Source organism: Arachis stenosperma, chromosome 4 (assembly GCF_014773155.1).
Source record: "Arachis stenosperma cultivar V10309 chromosome 4, arast.V10309.gnm1.PFL2, whole genome shotgun sequence".
In the NCBI taxonomy this organism is placed as follows: Eukaryota; Viridiplantae; Streptophyta; class Magnoliopsida; order Fabales; family Fabaceae; genus Arachis; species Arachis stenosperma.
In genome coordinates, this window is record NC_080380.1 from 122,367,775 (window position 1) to 122,384,708 (window position 16,934).

Below are 16,934 nucleotides of genomic sequence, written 5' to 3' on the forward strand. Positions count from 1 at the left end.
GTTATACATTTCTCTAGACGCTTGTAAAAGGGGGTTCAAAGCTGGGTGTAGAAAACTAATCAGACTTGATGGTTGCTTCTTGAAGGACTACTTTGGGGGACAACTCTTATCGACTGTAGGTTAGGATGCGAACAATCACTTATATGTGATTGCGATTGCTATTGTTGATAGTGAAACTAAAGAAAGTTGGAAATGGTTCCTCATGTTGTTGCAAGAAGATCTTGGCGATCAATATATCCATGGATGGAATTTTATTTCGGACCAACAAAAAGTAAAATTATATTTAGCTTAATATTACCAATGCGAAATGTGTTTTAGTATATTAGTATTAATAATCAAATTATATGAGCTTTTAGTTTTTCTGGTTAGTTTTAATATTCTGATAAGTATTTGACATGTCAGTTAAACTGCTGATTTCTCGGTTAATTGATGGTTAGTATTCCAAGGGTTACCCGAAACGTTGATTTGGGCCTGAACGTGAGGTCCAAGTCTCTTTGAGTGGCAGTGTCCGATTTGTAATGCTGAGGTACCGCCTGTCCGAGTTCCTCGTTAGGAGGTGGGGGTGGTACTTGTAAGAGAGTCTGATGCTTAAGTTAGCAAAGGTTTTAAGTAGGTTTTTAGTAGATTGAAGAGTGAGTTATACCTGGGGGTGCCAATGTATTTATAGTAAGGTTTGATGACCTCGTTGGGGGATTCCATTTTATCTTATCTTATATCTTGGGAGTTTGTTGGAGTCTATCTTTTGGTGGAAGATAGAATTTGGGGATTCTAGAAGTAGTGACCTCCTGTGTTAGATAAGTGAAAGTGGGCTCTTTGGTCAGTGTCTAACCTCTTAAGAGAGGTCGGATAGGAGATGAGAGACCACCTTCCAAGGTTGGTTCTTTTCATCCTTACTGGGCCTGCCTTATGTTTGGCTCAGGATATGAATAGTGCCCCTGCTTGAGTCTTGATTTTTTCTATAAGTCGGGCTCAAGCATTCTATGGCTTCTGTCTAGACGTCGGGCGCTTTTCTTTGTGCAGGTTGGGTCTCTGGTTTACAGATTTTGAAAATTTAAACGTTGCCCTGCTTTAAATGAGGGGCTGAATTGGCGCGACAGTTTTCTTAATCTTCGCGCATGTTTTTACGGCGAAGTTATTGGGCTGTTACTTTGTGTTCCCTTATAAAAGCTTCGTGGATCTTCTCTTTCTTCTTTTTCTCCATTTCTGCAACTCTCTCCGTCTTCCCTTCCTTGTGAAAAGAACTTCTTTCCTTCTCTGTTGTGTGAAAAGAACTTCTTTCTTCCTCTATTATTTTTCGCTCGCTCTAGTTTCCTAGATCTCCTCTATCTTGAGTTTTTCGAGGTTTCTTTCTTGAAAGGGATCGTTCGCGTCGTTGTCGTGCCCTCCTTTTTTGTCTTTCACCCAAGTTGGTGTTTTAATGGCTTCGTGTTTTTGCTTTGCTTATTGTCCTTTGAATGATTTTGGTGAATGTTGGTAGAGGTTTTGTTGTCTGATCCTGTTTTTGATGATGATTCACTGCATCTTCTTTGAAAAGTTTCTTGCTTGACTTGCTGTTTCTTGAAAATTTTATTTTCGCTTGATTTCAACTTTGCAAAAAGGTTCCTTTTACTTTGTTTTGGCTTTCTTTGAACTTGAGAGATTGTGGTTGGTTTGCTTTCGTTGTTTGCGTCTGTGTTGCCCCCAAAAGTGTCACTGTGATGCGACGATGTTGCGTGGGAGGGGCACCTTTGGGTTAAAAATATTTTGAAAAAGGCTGTCTTTGGTTTTTCGGGGTTTACCCGATTTCTTTGCCCCTGTCCGAGTTGTTTGTAGTAATGATCTCTTTTATTGTTGTATTTGTAGGTGTAGCTATATGTCGCATTCTGTTCTAACGAAAATGTCCACTAAGGTCCCTCCTGGCCTCCGTAAATGGGTAGATATTATAGTCCTTTCTTGTGTAATTGTAGTAGATAGGGAGTACTGTGACGAGTTTTGTAGGCATCATAGGATATGTGTCAATAGAGAAGATGAGAAAAATTATGAGCTAGTCGTTCCTGATCCTAAAGAGAGGGTTTGCTTCCCTCCTTTAGATAGCTCGGAGCGTCATTTTTTGTATGCTTATGATTGTTTTTTCACCAAACTAGGTATTACTCTTCCTTTTACTGACTTTGAGACAGAGATCCTCTGGTCTTGTAACGTAGCTCTCTCTCAGCTTCACCCTAATTCTTGGGTATTTTTGAAGATTTTCCAGCTTCTTTGTCAGGAGTTAGACGTCCGACCTTCTGTTAGCCTTTTTCTTTATTTGTTTGTCTTGACCAAGCCTGGGTCGCAGAAGGAGAATGCTTCTTAGATCTCTTTTTGTGTTGTTCAGGGTAAGAAGGTCTTTTCCATTTTTGACGAGTTATTTCATGACTTCAAGAACCATTACTTCAAAATCCAGGCAGTGGAGGATGTCCAACGTTTCTTCCTTGATGAGAGTCATGAACCTTCCTTCCCTTTTTTTGCAAGAGAATGTCGTAGTAACAAAGCATACCATAGATAGTTTAGATGAGATCGAGCAGGCTTTTGTCGGTGTGTTGGAAGAGTGTTGGGGTCAAGCTCCTCACTTGGACACGAAGAGATTCTTAGGGGATCCCAGTCTTCTACAGTCCAAGTTAGGTAGTTCTCTCACCTCTAGCTTTTCTTGTTATCCTAGTACTTATATATTTTTTATTTATGGTAATCTTGCGTCTCCATGCTCTTTTTGAATATATGGCTTCCAAATCTTCCTCAATAAGATTTCTCTGTAACACGAAGAAGTCGGTTGCTGCTCGTAATCTCCAGACTACTCTTCTTCCCAACCTCCGCCAAAGAAGTCGAGTTCCGGTTCGATCGCTTAGAGGAAGGTCATTTCTACTCCCGCTGTACACTTTGTCTCTCCCAACCCACCGTTAGTGAGTTTGGGTCCCCGTCATCCCCATCTCCTTCCGAGCCATCCCCCAAGAGGCAGAGGACCACTAGGGAGTTAGGTATTAATGACAAAAATTTTGACGGCTTTGTTTGGAGCAAGAAGCATATCCTTCCTAATAGCCATATATCAATGGATGATGTGTCCATTCTGAACCATCTGCAGCACATGACTCGCAACTACATTGGGATGGCTAGGGTGAACACTGCTTTGGCTAAGGAGCTGAGAAAAGCTCCTGTCTTTCTAGGTACTCCTGAACTTTGCTCGGGCTGATGTAGAGAGGCTAAGTGGTTTGAAGGCGTAGTTGGAGGAGAAAAATGTTAAGTTGGAGTTGGACTTGGAGAAAGCCCGCGCCCGAGCAGTTAAAGCTGAGGCGGCGTCACTATTGACAGAGGAGATGAAGAAAAGGGCCGAGGAGAGTTATTCTCGAACTTATGGGGAGTTGATTAATATGCGGGAGGATCTGACAACTGCCCGAGAAGACTTTGCCGAGCTTCAGGGGCATGTGGTCGGGGGTATGAATGAGATGTATGAGAACCTAAAGGCCTAAGTCCGGGTTCTGGCTCCCGACCTATATCTTTCATTGTTTAGTGCCGATAATATTGTTGTTGACGGGAAGATTGTCCCTGCTGATGCATGAGCATCTTGTCTATCTTTTTCTAGTGAATTTGCATCTAATTTGTTGTGTTTAATTAAGAATTAATTATATTTTAGTCACTATGGATGCTATTTTGAGTTTTGTGCAATACTGTTTATTTCAGGTAGTATTCGGCGGAATTTGATAGAGTTTCTGCAGAAAAAGAATCAAATGAGATGGCTGCGAGGAGCAACGCGCACGCGTGCCTGACGCGTACGCGTGATCTGGAAATATCCATGGCGACGCGTACGCGTAACTGACGCATACGCGTGATTTAAAGATTTGCTCAGCGACGCATCCGCGTGGTTTGCGAAGAAGACCAGCGACGCGTACGCATGACCGACGCGTACGCGTGACGGGCGCGATCTGCAGAATTTTCAGAAATCGCTGGCATGGATTTTGGGCTACGTTTTGACTCAGTTTCTGGCCCAGAAAATACAGATTGGAAGCTGCAGAATGGACAATCAAGTGGTCCCCACCCATTAGCTGAAGACCTGTTAATTAATTCGAACTTAAATTCAAATCTTATCTTTTAGGAAAAGATATTATTTTTAATTTTAGAGAATTAGATTTTACAATTTATTAGGAAGTTATAAATAGGAACTCTATACATTTAGACAAGTACCCAATTGTTACCAGAACCTTTATTTTTTCTTCTCTGAACCATGAGCAACTAATCTTCCATTGTTAAGGTTAGGAGCTCTGTCTATTTTCATGGATTGATTCGTTTGATCTTTTTAATTTAATTCATGTCTTGATTTATATTTCAATAAGTATTTTTGTTCTTTATTTTATGAATATGGATGGAACGGAAGTATGACCCATGTTCTAATTGAGTTCTTGTAAAACTTGGAAAAACTCTTTACTTGAACAACAGCTTGAAAACATATTATACTGAATTTTTAATTGTTTGTATTTAACGGGATACGTGACATATAATCCCCTTATTTGTGGATAATTAGGATTCTTTTGGCATATAAACTAGAAATTGATCATCACCCTCTAATTAGAATTGATTGACCAAAGAATTGGCAATTAATGAATTTTAGAGGAGACTAGAAAGGTCTTAGGAATTAGGGTCTAGTCACATATAGTTTGCCATGAAATTAAATCTTTCATGATTAAATTAATTAGTAATAAAAGTTAATCTGGAAATTAGATAACTCTGAAACCTTAACAGCTTCCTCAAATATTTTATTCCCAATTCATTGCTGCTTGCTTTCTGAAATTCTTAAAGTACTGTTTAATGCTCTTTGAATATCTCAAAACCATTTTCTGCTTGCCTAACTAAGCCAATCAATCAATCATTGTTGCTTGATCCAACAATCCTCGTGGGATCGACATTTACTCACGTAAGGTATTACTTAGTACGACCCGGTGCACTTGCCAGTTAGTTTGTGGGTTGTAAAATACCGCACCACCTGCCTCGGAAGATGAGGAGGAGGTGCCCGTGTCCGACCCTAAGACAGGTTCCGAGGTTCAAGCTGAGACTCAGCCCGAGGTTGTCAATGTGGAGGCTTCTCCTTCATCCCTCGAGATCATCGAGGCTGTTCCAGTCATTGTTCTTTCCCCATCTCCCCCTACCAAGGATGCTGTGATAGGGGGAACCTTAACCCCCTTTGATTTTCCTTCAGTTTATCTTTTTGAGATGGCCCGACTTGTGGGTCTTTGACACTTTAATTTTGTAATAGTTGGTATTTGCTTTGAACTTTTTGTTATTGGTTATCTTTTGCGTCCTTTATAAATAGTGCTTGATTCAAACCCTTTTGCCTTTTGAGATAGAGCTAGGTTTTTCTTTTGTTTGTTAAGTCGCCGAATTTCCTTTCATAGGTCCGACCTTGAGCAGTCGGCCTTTAGTAAGTTACTTTTACTGCTTGTTTTTTATCCGATCTTATCGAGATCTCTTTTTAATCGATGCACTGTTTTAAATTCAAGGATTGACTTCGTTCTTCATTCTAGGAATTAGAGTATATTGGAAGATAACTCTTTTTTATTTGAATTCTTGTTGAAACTTGAAAAAGTTATATATTAGAATTAAAGCTTGAAAATCAATTCCTCACAACTCTCTAATTATCTGGATTTAACGGGATATGGGATATATAATCTCCTTATTTTTAGGTACTTAGGGTTTGTGTGGCTCATAAACTAGAATTGGACTTAATCTTCTAATTTAAATTAAGTGACCAAAGAATTGGCGGTTGATTAAGTTAGATGAGATTAAATTACTAAGGAATTAAGGTTTAATCACTTAAGATTTGCCATAAATTGAATCTTTGCATGATTAAAGTAGTTGATAAGAATTGTTAATCCAGAAATTTAAACACCTCCAAAGCCTTAACTGTTCTCTCATATTATTTTTACTAACCATTCACTGTTTGCTTTCTTGCACGTTTTGAATTACTGTTTTATGCTACTTGAACTTGAAACCACTCATTTTAGCTTGTTTAACTAGTCTAATCACTTAACTATTGTTGCTCAGTCCATTAATTCTCGTGGGATCAGTACTCACTCACCTGAGTTATTACTTGGTGACCCGGTGCACTTGCCGGTTAGTTATACTGGCGGCTTAGCGACTTTCATGAAGACGAAGGCCAGGCTGGTATGCAAAGTGACTTCAAATTTGTTAACAACTTACTTATATTCTTCTGCATATCAAAACTAGGCATCCTAATTATATTGTTTCAATGAAACATATGTAGTCAAAGTCGTTGGATCGCGAGGCGACGTTGATAGAAACGTTCAAGTACACCCACACGCTGAAGGAGAACAAATAGATATTTACTGATCAGCGGTCTCAGGACCATTATGTAAGTAAACATACATTTGATTTTCTTTTGCTATAAAATTATTAGAAATTAACTGTATATCTGTCGACGTACTAATCACAAAAACTTGTGTTAATTACACAGGAGTCCTATAAACAGAGACTGGAGGCGGCGAGTTAGCAAACTCAGCAAGGTGGAGAGGATGCCACTGATGGATCTGCAGCTGCAGTCATCGATCTTGATGCAGTTTGGCACGAGACCGCCTCAAGGTCGTATAAGAACCGCGTATAGGGGATTGGGTCGTGCTTCGCCAGCAGCCTCCGCACATCCATGTTGAGAGCGTCGTCAGGCTCTAACACCAGTCGAGCAGTCGAGCCCGAGGATGGCGTGGATTTGAGGCTTCAGGTGCAGGAGCTCCAACGCAGCCTTCAGCAGCAGTAGCTCAGGAGTTTAATGATTATCGAGAGAGGTATCAAGAGATCCTCAACCGCATGATGTCTATATATTGATGAGCTCAGGCTGGAGTTCCGGGAGTCAGTTGAGCAGATGCAGCGTATGGAGACTCAGATGGAGGTGTACTAGGCCCAGATGCGCGCTGCTGGCATCAACCTTGCTGGTGGCAGTGGTCCTGTTGATGGCATATAGACATCACCGCCTTCTGCGCCGCCGACTCAGGGCCCCGGGACCAACAATGACGACGTCTACCTAAATCTATAGTTATTTCTTTTCTGTTTTATTGTTTCATTGTACATATTGATGTAGTTGACTTTTAATATATTTAGGCCTGGCAGCATGGACCCTATCCGCGGGTACCCAACCCGACCCAACCCGGTCGGGTAGGGTTGCCAACCCGATCCACTGCGGGTAGGGTTGGGCACGGAGCGGGTTGGCCTGCGGAGCGGGTAGGGTGCGGGTTGAGTCTCAACCCTACCCGCCCTACCCGCACCCCCTATAATATGTGTTATATATGTTTAAAAATGTTATATATGGGAGTTGAACCAAGGACCTTAAGCATGTGCAAAAGATTCCTAGCCACTAAACCAAGGATACTTGTGTTATTTATGAGATATTTGTGTCATTATAATATTTTTTTTGTCAACCCGCGGGTAGGGTCGGATACCCGCGGGTTGAGCGCGGGTAGGGTTAGGGTTGGGTATTTCTCAACCCGCGGGTAGGGTAGGGTTGAGTGTTAGTCAAAAACTCAACCCGCGGGTAGGGTTAGGGTTGGGTTCAAACCCTACCCTACCCTACCCATTGCCACCCCTAAATATATTTGAACATTGTATTATTTATTTTAATTAAATAGCAGTATTTTATTATTTATGAATGTTCCACTAATTGTGTGAAAAATTTAAATTTAAAATTAAAATGGACCATTTATTTCAAATTAAAAATAAAAATAAAAATTGAGATTACCGTAGGAATAATCTGACAATAACAGTGAGCAAAACAACATTTTTTATGCCAACATTATCATCGGAAGAATCCATCGGTAACCAATTAGTTTTTCAAGCCTATAATCCATCGTAACTTCCGACGGTAATTACCGTCGGATGAAAAAATTCAACGGTAAATATTTATCGGTAAGGTTTATATCGTCTGATTGTTTTCGACGGTAAATCCAACGGTATTTAAATTACTGTCGGATTTTATTCTTTTCTTCGACGGTAAATTCGATGATATTCAATGCTTTTTTATAGTGATGGTAGAACAGAGAATAGGGGTTCGCGTTGAAGGGTATTTACAAATTTGATTAATTAATATTATTAATATTATTAATATTATTATTAATATTATTAATATTAATAAACGGTTACTAACCGTTTTGTACCATTTGGTTGAAGGGACACAACCTTTTAAGGATTGTGTATGTTCAAAACATTGTATCTATTGGCAATAGAAATGACACAACCATTTGTATACGTAACTAATCATAATTGCTACATGCAATATGTATAAATAAGTCCTTGTCCACTATTTCAGAGATGCAGTACTAAGCGTACAATTTACTCTACTATTAAGAGATTTTCTTTGTTCAAGAGAGTTGAGAATTTCTTACTATTGCTACTTAAGAAATTCTTAGGTTTCATTGTATCCTGGGAGAGTATTGTCATCAACCCTATAGCAACTAAGTGTGGGGACAAATATCTCTCTAAAGAAAGCGATCTAATCGTGCCTTGAAACCACTACACAAATATAAGATTTTGTCATCTTCTCATACTATATACCCAACAATTTTAGAGAGATATTTGTTGAAGATGGCACAAGATCAAAACACTACGTTCAAGGTCATGAATCAAGAGTTTGTCAAATTAGATCGCTTTGATGGAATAAACTTCAACCATTGGAAGGACAAGATAATGTTCCTTCTTTCGGTTCTCAATCTTGCATATGTGATTGACCGAAAAACTCCACCAATTGCCAATGCTGTTGGAAGTTCCACAATGGAAGAGGAAGAAAAGATTGTTGAATTGAAGAAGAAACATGATGCAGATACTATTGTATGTCGAGGTCATATGTTAATTCAATCACCATTGGAGATTTGGAAATATTTGGAAGAAAAGTACAATACTAAACGACAAGGAACAGATAAGTTTACTATGATGAAATATTTTGAATTTATTATAAATGATATTATTGATCAAATTCATGAATTACAAATCCTTGTAAGTAGACTTCGTGATCTACAAGTGGTGATCCTTGAATCATTACAAGGTGAAGAATATTTTTCTAACGAATTTGATCACTTTTGTGAATTACATGGTATTGTGCATGAATCTTCCGCTCCATATACTCCGCAACAAAAATGGTTTGGCGGAAAGGAAAACCGTACCTTAGTGGATATGGTTAATTCAATGTTACTAAATGCAAAATTGCCTTACAATTTGTGGGGTGAAACATTATTGACATCATGTCATATCCATAATAGGATATCATCAAGACATAGAAAGGTTTCTCCTTATGAAATTTGGAAAGAAAGGAAACCTAATTTATATTATCTTAAAGTGTGGGGGTGTTTAGCCTTTTATTGAGTTCCTTATCAAAAGAGAACCAAATTGGGGCCAAAAGGCATAAAAGGCACTTTTATAGGATATGCTTAAAATTCTAAAGCATATAAATATTATATTAGACTTAGTGTCTAATGTAGTTGTTGAATCAAGAGAGATAGAATTTATTGAAAATAAATTTATCAATTATTCAACTTCTAATTTAGAATATCCCCAAAATGATACTAATGTTTCACAAGAAATATATATGGAGCAACCGAAAAGCTATGTGCTACCCGAAAATGAAAAGAAAGTTTTCAAATTAATTAAGTCTTTGTATGGGCTAAAACAAGCGCCTAAACAATGGCATGAGAAGTTTGATTCAGTGGTGTTATCAAATGGCTTCTCACATAATAGTGCGGATAAATGTATTTACTCAAAATTTACTAAAGATTATGGAGTAATCATTTGTTTATATGTTGATGATATGTTAATCATCGGAACAAATTTAGAAGAAATTCGTATAACGAAGGAGTATCTAACTTCTAAATTCAAGATGAAGGATTTGAATGAAGTTGATACAATATTAGGCATAAAGGTGCATAAGAATGAAGTTGGCTTTACTTTAAGTCAATCTCATTATATTAAAAAGGTATTGGAAAAGTTTAATCATCTTACAATTAAAGAATTCAATACGCCGTATGATCCTAATCTTAAATTAGAAGGAAACATGGGAAGACCTATAGCACAATTAGAATATGCTAGTGCTATAGGAAGTTTAATGTATGCAATGCATTATACTAGACCTGATATAGCATTTGCTGTGTGCAAACTATCAAGGTTTACAGGAAAGCCTAGCAATCAACATTGAAAAGCTATAACAAGAGTTCTTGGTTATCTCAAGAAAATCATAAACTTGGGATTACATTATAGTGATTATCCCGCAGTTTTAGAAGGTTATTCCGACGCAAGTTGGATTACAAATCTTAGTGATAACAAATCCACTTCAGGATGGATTTTCACCATAGGTGGTGGAGCAATAAGTTGGGCCTCAAAGAAACAAACATGTATTACACATTCTACTATGGAGGCTGAGTTTGTAGCTTTATCAGCCACAGGTAAAGAAGCGGAATGGTTAAGAAATTTGTTATATGATATAAAGTTGTGGCCACAACAGACGACAGCCATTTCAATCTTCTGTGATAGTGAATCAACCATGTCTCGAGCATATAATAAGGTTTATAATGGAAAGTCTAGACATATAAGTTTGAGACATGAATTTGTGAGGCAACTAATAGATGATGGTGTAATTACCATCACTTATGTAAGATCTCAAGAAAATTTAGCAGACCCTTTGACTAAAGGTTTGTCAAAGGATAAAATCAAAGAAACTGCTGCTAAAATGGGATTAAAACCTATTATTGCTAAATGATGGGAACCCAACCTTATTCTAGTAGACCACTAGTTTCAAGGTTTAATGGGTAATAACAAGTTATTTAGCAATTGGAGCACTAAGGTATAGGATTTAGTGCTATTTACAATAAATTAGGAGGGTGAGTTTAAACTCTTAATGGAATGATAATATTATCTATCAAAAGATTCCACCTATATGAATATAAGAGTGGTGCCGCTCTAATCGAGAATTTTAGAGGTTTTATTCTTGTAAATATTCATGAAACCAGGATGAGCACAAGGCCATATAAGTGCTTAAAATTGTAAACTCTTGAATTTGAAGGGTATAAGTAATGTGTGTGATTTTCGGTACTAGTATATTGAGTATAGGTTTAATCGATTAGACACCTATTACTTCGTTAGAACTTTAAAATTTACACTAAAAGAATGTTTAATCTTAGTGACACATTCTTTATGCATATACTTGTATGACATTTAAATTTTGTAAATAGTGGGGGATTGAAGGGTATTTACAAATTTGATTAATTAATATTATTAATATTATTAATAATATTATTAATATTATTAATATTAATAAACGGTTACTAACCGTTTTGTACCATTTGGTTGAAGGGACACAACCTTTTAAGGATTGTGTATGTTCAAAACATTGTGTCTATTGGCTAAAGGGACACAACTCTTTAAGAGTTGTATATGTTCAAAACATTGTATCTATTGGCAATAGAAATGACACAACCATTTGTATACGTAACTAATCATAATTGCTACGTGCAATATGTATAAATAAGTCCTTGTCCACTATTTCAGAGATGCAGTACTAAGCGTACAATTTACTCTACTATTAAGAGATTTTCTTTGTTCAAGAGAGTTGAGAATTTCTTACTATTGCTACTTAAGAAATTCTTAGGTTTCATTGTATCCTGGGAGAGTATTGTCATCAACCCTATAGCAACTAAGTGTGGGGACAAATATCTCTCTAAAGAAAGCGATCTAATCGTGCCTTGAAACCACTATACAAATATAAATTTTGTCATCTTCTCATACTATATACCCAACACGCGTGCTTCCACTCTCCTTTCGCGGGTTTCTATTTTCCTTGATTTTGAGTTCTCTGCTATAATGTTATTAACACAACCACCAATTATGATAAAGTGTTTGAGTTAGCGGAGGTTCTTCATGAAATCGTCGCTAATCTATCCGATTCTGCGTCACATTGAAAAGCTCAAATGTCAATCGTAGCTATCTTGACAATTTACAGCGGTTAGAGAAGCGATAGACAATTTTCTATCGCTATTTTCTGCGTGTCTTATTGTATCCAATAGTCGAGTTCCTACTCTGTCAAAATTTTTCCCACGCATAATCAACTAATTTCGTCCCAAATCTTTTCTACTCAATTCATATATATAAATCAGTTCGACACCATAGTCGAATTACAGGTCAAAATTTGTGGCAACAAACAGAAATCAATTTATCACAATTTTCTTCACCTGGTTAATCGTTTAGCATAAATTGGATTATGTACATTGTGTAATCCCAGTAAATCGTTTTTGTTTAAAATGATTTATTGAGCACTTATACTATATTATTTTAAGTCAGATAAATTTGTATAAAATATTTTGAAATGAAAATTAAAATAGGACAAATTACTATTGAAACTATATTAATTATTCAGATGGGTGATTTACCCTAAAAATTGTGATGATTGTTAAAAATAATTTGATAATTTAATATATTTAATTAAGAATTTAGTTAATCTGTGTTCTTAATGAAATTTAAATTTCAAAACATTTATTATACATTTATTGAAATAAAAAGTTCAAAATTTTTTTTAATAATAATTTTATCAAGTGCTCTTTGAGTATATATTAATCAAAATTTTTAATTAATTATTTAATTAATATAATACATGTTAATATTTTCATATGAAAACAACTTAATGTGAATAACTATTTAAACAAAAAGATAAACTTTTTGTTGTTAAATTTAAACTTGCACAACAAAAATTACTTTTTGGAAAAAAAAAATCTAAAACATTGTAACTAAAAAAATTTTAAAAAAATATAAATAAACTTTGCAACACATGGAAAAAAATCCGTGAGTTACAAGATATGTTATCTTGTTTCAAGTTTTATTGAAACAAAAGGTTTAACGAATTGGATTAAACCTTTCATCAACGCTTAATTAATAAGAAGATAACAACAATTCGTCATTAATTTAATTTCACTTAACCATTCACAATAGACAATATTATTTATTACTTTTACACTTCAGAGTTGAATAACTCTCAGTTTCATAAAACACTTGTGATTATCGGTTGAAGAGTTATTTAAGCAATTACCACATTCTTTCATTACACATTCTATATCCGTTATATAACTATAATCCTATAAAAGACTACTTCTTCACTAATGCAAAACATCAATAGCACATTCAACATACATCACCTCACTAATATTGTACCAAAAGCACATAGCGGCAAAATATGGCTCCTTGTTCGGCAAGAAAAGAGAAAGTGCCACTAACCGCCGTGGCACTCACCTTCTTGTTGATTCTTCTCCTTGGAAACTTTACTTCTATGGCCTCTGCTTCTGGCAATTGCGGTTCGGAAGGCTCAACATGCCTCGTGCCTTCTGAGTTCGTCGGTGTTGTTAAGGAAGTTATTGGGCTCTTGGGGAATGTTGGTTCCATCCTGTCCAAGTTTACCGGTGGTTTTGGTAATTTCCATCTCACAAACGCCATTCTTGACGGTCTTGATTTGTTGGACATGTCCTCCGATGAACTTAATTTGTTTCTCGCCGTCATTCAAAATCCCAAAGGTACCTTTACATACAATCTAGTTATTTGTATTCTTTAGGTGGATTCAAGCATGAGTATAGAAAAGTTTTAAAACAAAAGTTAATTGCAATGTGATATATAGGCCATTAGATGAGGTATTGTTGTTAATATAGATAACGATTAAATTGTTTCTTCAATTTTTATTCCATGATCAAACTTTTCATCTGTCATGTCAGCTTGTCCAATGGTGCGGAAAAACTAATGTAATTCATGATTTAAAAATTAACAATACTAATCACTAACCTAATTTAACAATACTAAAAACTAAAATTGCATACATATTTTTTTCACTCATGATAAAGTCAGATCATGATACCATGATACTTAACAATACTAATCACTAACCTAATGTAAAATGTGACATTATTATAATTAATGTTGCAGGGAGAAACAACTTAGAATTGGATTTAGCGACATGGCTAAGTGCTGTCCTAGCAAATTTAGACACATGCCTCGATGGATTCGAAGGCACAAATAGTATCATCAAAGGGTTAATCTCCCCTGGCCTTAGACTAGTGACATCGCCAGTAACGAATCTTCTCGCAAAGGTTGATGTGTCCCAGAATGATTTCTTCGAAGATGCTGCGGCCGGCGTCGGCGAGGGCCAATTTCCTTCGTGGGTGAAGCCGAGGGAGAGAAAGCTTCTGCAAGCAAATAGGGTGGTTCCGAACGCCGTGGTAGCTGCAGATGGGAGTGGAAACTTTAGAAGAATCATGGATGCCGTTATGGCAGCGCCGAATAATAGTAATACGAGGTTTGTGATTTACGTGAAGAGAGGTGTTTACAATGAGTACGTAGAGATTAATAAGAATAAGAGGAATATCATGATGATCGGAGATGGTATCGGTGCCACTATTATCACCGGCAACCGGAATTATGTCGACGGCTGGACAACTTTTCGATCGGCCACCTTTGGTAAGAATTTTAACTTCGTAACAACATACACTAGCATTAATCTTTTACATTCTTTCATATAAACTTTGCTTAAATTTTACTTTTGATCAATTTTTATATATGTATATATATATATTAATTTATCATATTTGCTCATGGATATATTAGAAATATATAACCAAATCCATTGATTGATATAAGCAATGAGAAAAGTTCAAGGCCAACGTAATTCATTAAAATTGCTGGTGTCCTAGACTTTTCTTTTTGTAGTCTAGCAATTTAACAATATATTTTTATTCTATATTTTTAAATATTAATTTTTAATAATTAGTTAAAAATAGTAAATTCTATTACTTTTTAACATCTTTCATAATGAGTTGTGTAAATGAAAACAAAAACTAATGCTAGGAGAAGTAATCATTAGTGACGTAATAAAAAAGACCATAATGTGTGTGATTGCATGAATTTATAAAAAAAGAGTGATATTATTAAAATAAAAAGAATAATATGTCTTTTATATGTATATATTTATAAAATAAAATCTATAACATCGTCTAACTTTTTAATGGCCATTGACTCCAAATTTTTTCAATTTACAAATTTAAAATTATTATATGAAACAAAAATTAAAAACGGATCATTATTTTCTAAATAATAATTAACTAACATTTTTTTCTTTACATTTCTCTTTTGAACTCTTCTAACAATAACAACTCAAATAGTAAAACATATAATCAAATTTAAAAATACTTTCAATTAATAAAAATATAAATTTAATTTAAATTATACTTTTTAAATGTGATCATACTTTTGCCACCATATCTACCATAATGACAGTCACAATAAAATTTACCTATATATATGGCCAAATATGATTTCTGTTTTATTTTTTTATAATTTTTTTAAGTTTATATAAAAAATTAACTATTAATATAAAAAATTATTAAAATATAAAATATATTAAATAAATTAAATTATACATATATTTATACACAAATATATAATAATTAATTTTAATATACAAATAACATTCTTGATTTTTTTATAATTATTTGTATTATTTTCTCTAGAATTCAATGAGTAATTAAATGCGCATGTTGTGCTATTATACCATTTTCATTAAAAAAAAAAGAAAGAAAAAGATGCACTTTTTCTAACATCTAATTTCATGTTTTTTTTTTTCTTATGTACGCATTTGGCATATGCAGTTGTAGTTGGAGAAGGGTTCATAGCACGAGACATTACTTTTCAAAACACAGCAGGGCCAGCGAAGAAGCAAGCCGTGGCACTAAGAACGGATTCTGACTTCTCCGTCTTTTTCCGTTGTGGAATCTTCGGCTACCAAGACACCCTTTACGTTCACTCAATGCGTCAATTCTTCAGAGAGTGCACCATTTCCGGTACAGTCGATTTCATCTTCGGCTATGGAACCGCCGTCTTCCAAAAATGCAACATACTTATCAAAAAAGGGTCACCGGACCAAAAGAACGCAATCACTGCACACGGCAGAAAAGATCCTAACGAACCAACAGGGTTCTCGTTGCAATTCTGCAACATAATCGCTGACTCTGACCTCGTTCCGTTTGTTAAGACGACGGAATCTTTCTTGGGGAGGCCATGGAAAAAGTATTCAAGAACAGTTTTTATGCAAAATTATATAAGCGACGTTATAAGCCCGCTAGGTTGGACACCATGGAATGGGAGCATTGGGTTGGACACTCTGTATTATGCTGAGTATATGAACACTGGTCCCGGTGCCGGTGTAGCTAACAGAGTGAAATGGCCTGGATACCGTGTTTTGAAAACCTCCCGTGAAGCTAGTAATTTTACTGTGGCAAACTTCATTCAAGGGAACTCATGGTTGCCTTCAACAGGTGTCGCATTTTCAGCTGGATTATCTGTTTAATTACGAACAAGTTATTTAAACTTGCCAATCTTGTATACAATAAATATAAACTATTAATTATTATTGATCTTGTACTTGTTCTTTACAATAATGGAAAAATATAGGGTGCTTACTCTCATGCATATTGATGAGAATCTGCAGAGATATAGAGAGAAAGAATAAATGTTATGTTTTGCGGTTATTTCTTGTGCTTACTTCGAATGCTATGTATGATTTATGAACCAAAATTACCTGAAAGGTGGGTCAGAAAATATATTGAAAAAGTGAACTGTTTTGATCACTCTAGGAAATTAGTACTTGGTTATTATTAAACGTGTATGTGCCACTACAACAAGGTCCATTACCGATGGCCATTTAGACACGTATGTAATATAAATGATTCCAACTAAATTAAAAAAAAATACATTGAAATTAAATAAAAACAAAAATATATATTGAAATTAAATACAATAGAATTATTCTCTTTTTTATCCAATTTCTTGACACAATAAAAAACGAACTCTTCAACTTAATTTGTTAATACTATAATTTAGAAATTGAATCGAAAGAACTCCTTAATCTTCTACTCAAT

General features: G+C 35.5%; 1 protein-coding gene across 1 annotated transcript; it reads left to right on the plus strand.

The window, feature by feature from the left end:
- Positions 1–13,210: 13,210 nt before the first annotated feature.
- Positions 13,211–16,363, plus strand: LOC130975414 (pectinesterase/pectinesterase inhibitor PPE8B-like). The gene is made up of 3 exons (XM_057900214.1): positions 13,211–13,544; positions 13,948–14,478; positions 15,666–16,363. The coding sequence occupies exons 1-3, from the start codon at positions 13,211–13,213 to the stop codon at positions 16,361–16,363; spliced, it is 1,563 nt and encodes a 520-aa protein (XP_057756197.1).
- Positions 16,364–16,934: the final 571 nt, after the last annotated feature.

Bases quoted from the DNA above. Each gene is read 5' to 3' on its own strand.
- LOC130975414 (XM_057900214.1), top strand. From the start codon at position 13,211: ATGGCTCCTTGTTCGGCAAGAAAAGAGAAAGTGCCACTAACCGCCGTG. The intron at 13,545-13,947 runs GTACCTTTACAT...TTAATGTTGCAG, and splicing joins CGTCATTCAAAATCCCAAAG to GGAGAAACAACTTAGAATTG. The intron at 14,479-15,665 runs GTAAGAATTTTA...TGGCATATGCAG, and splicing joins TTTTCGATCGGCCACCTTTG to TTGTAGTTGGAGAAGGGTTC.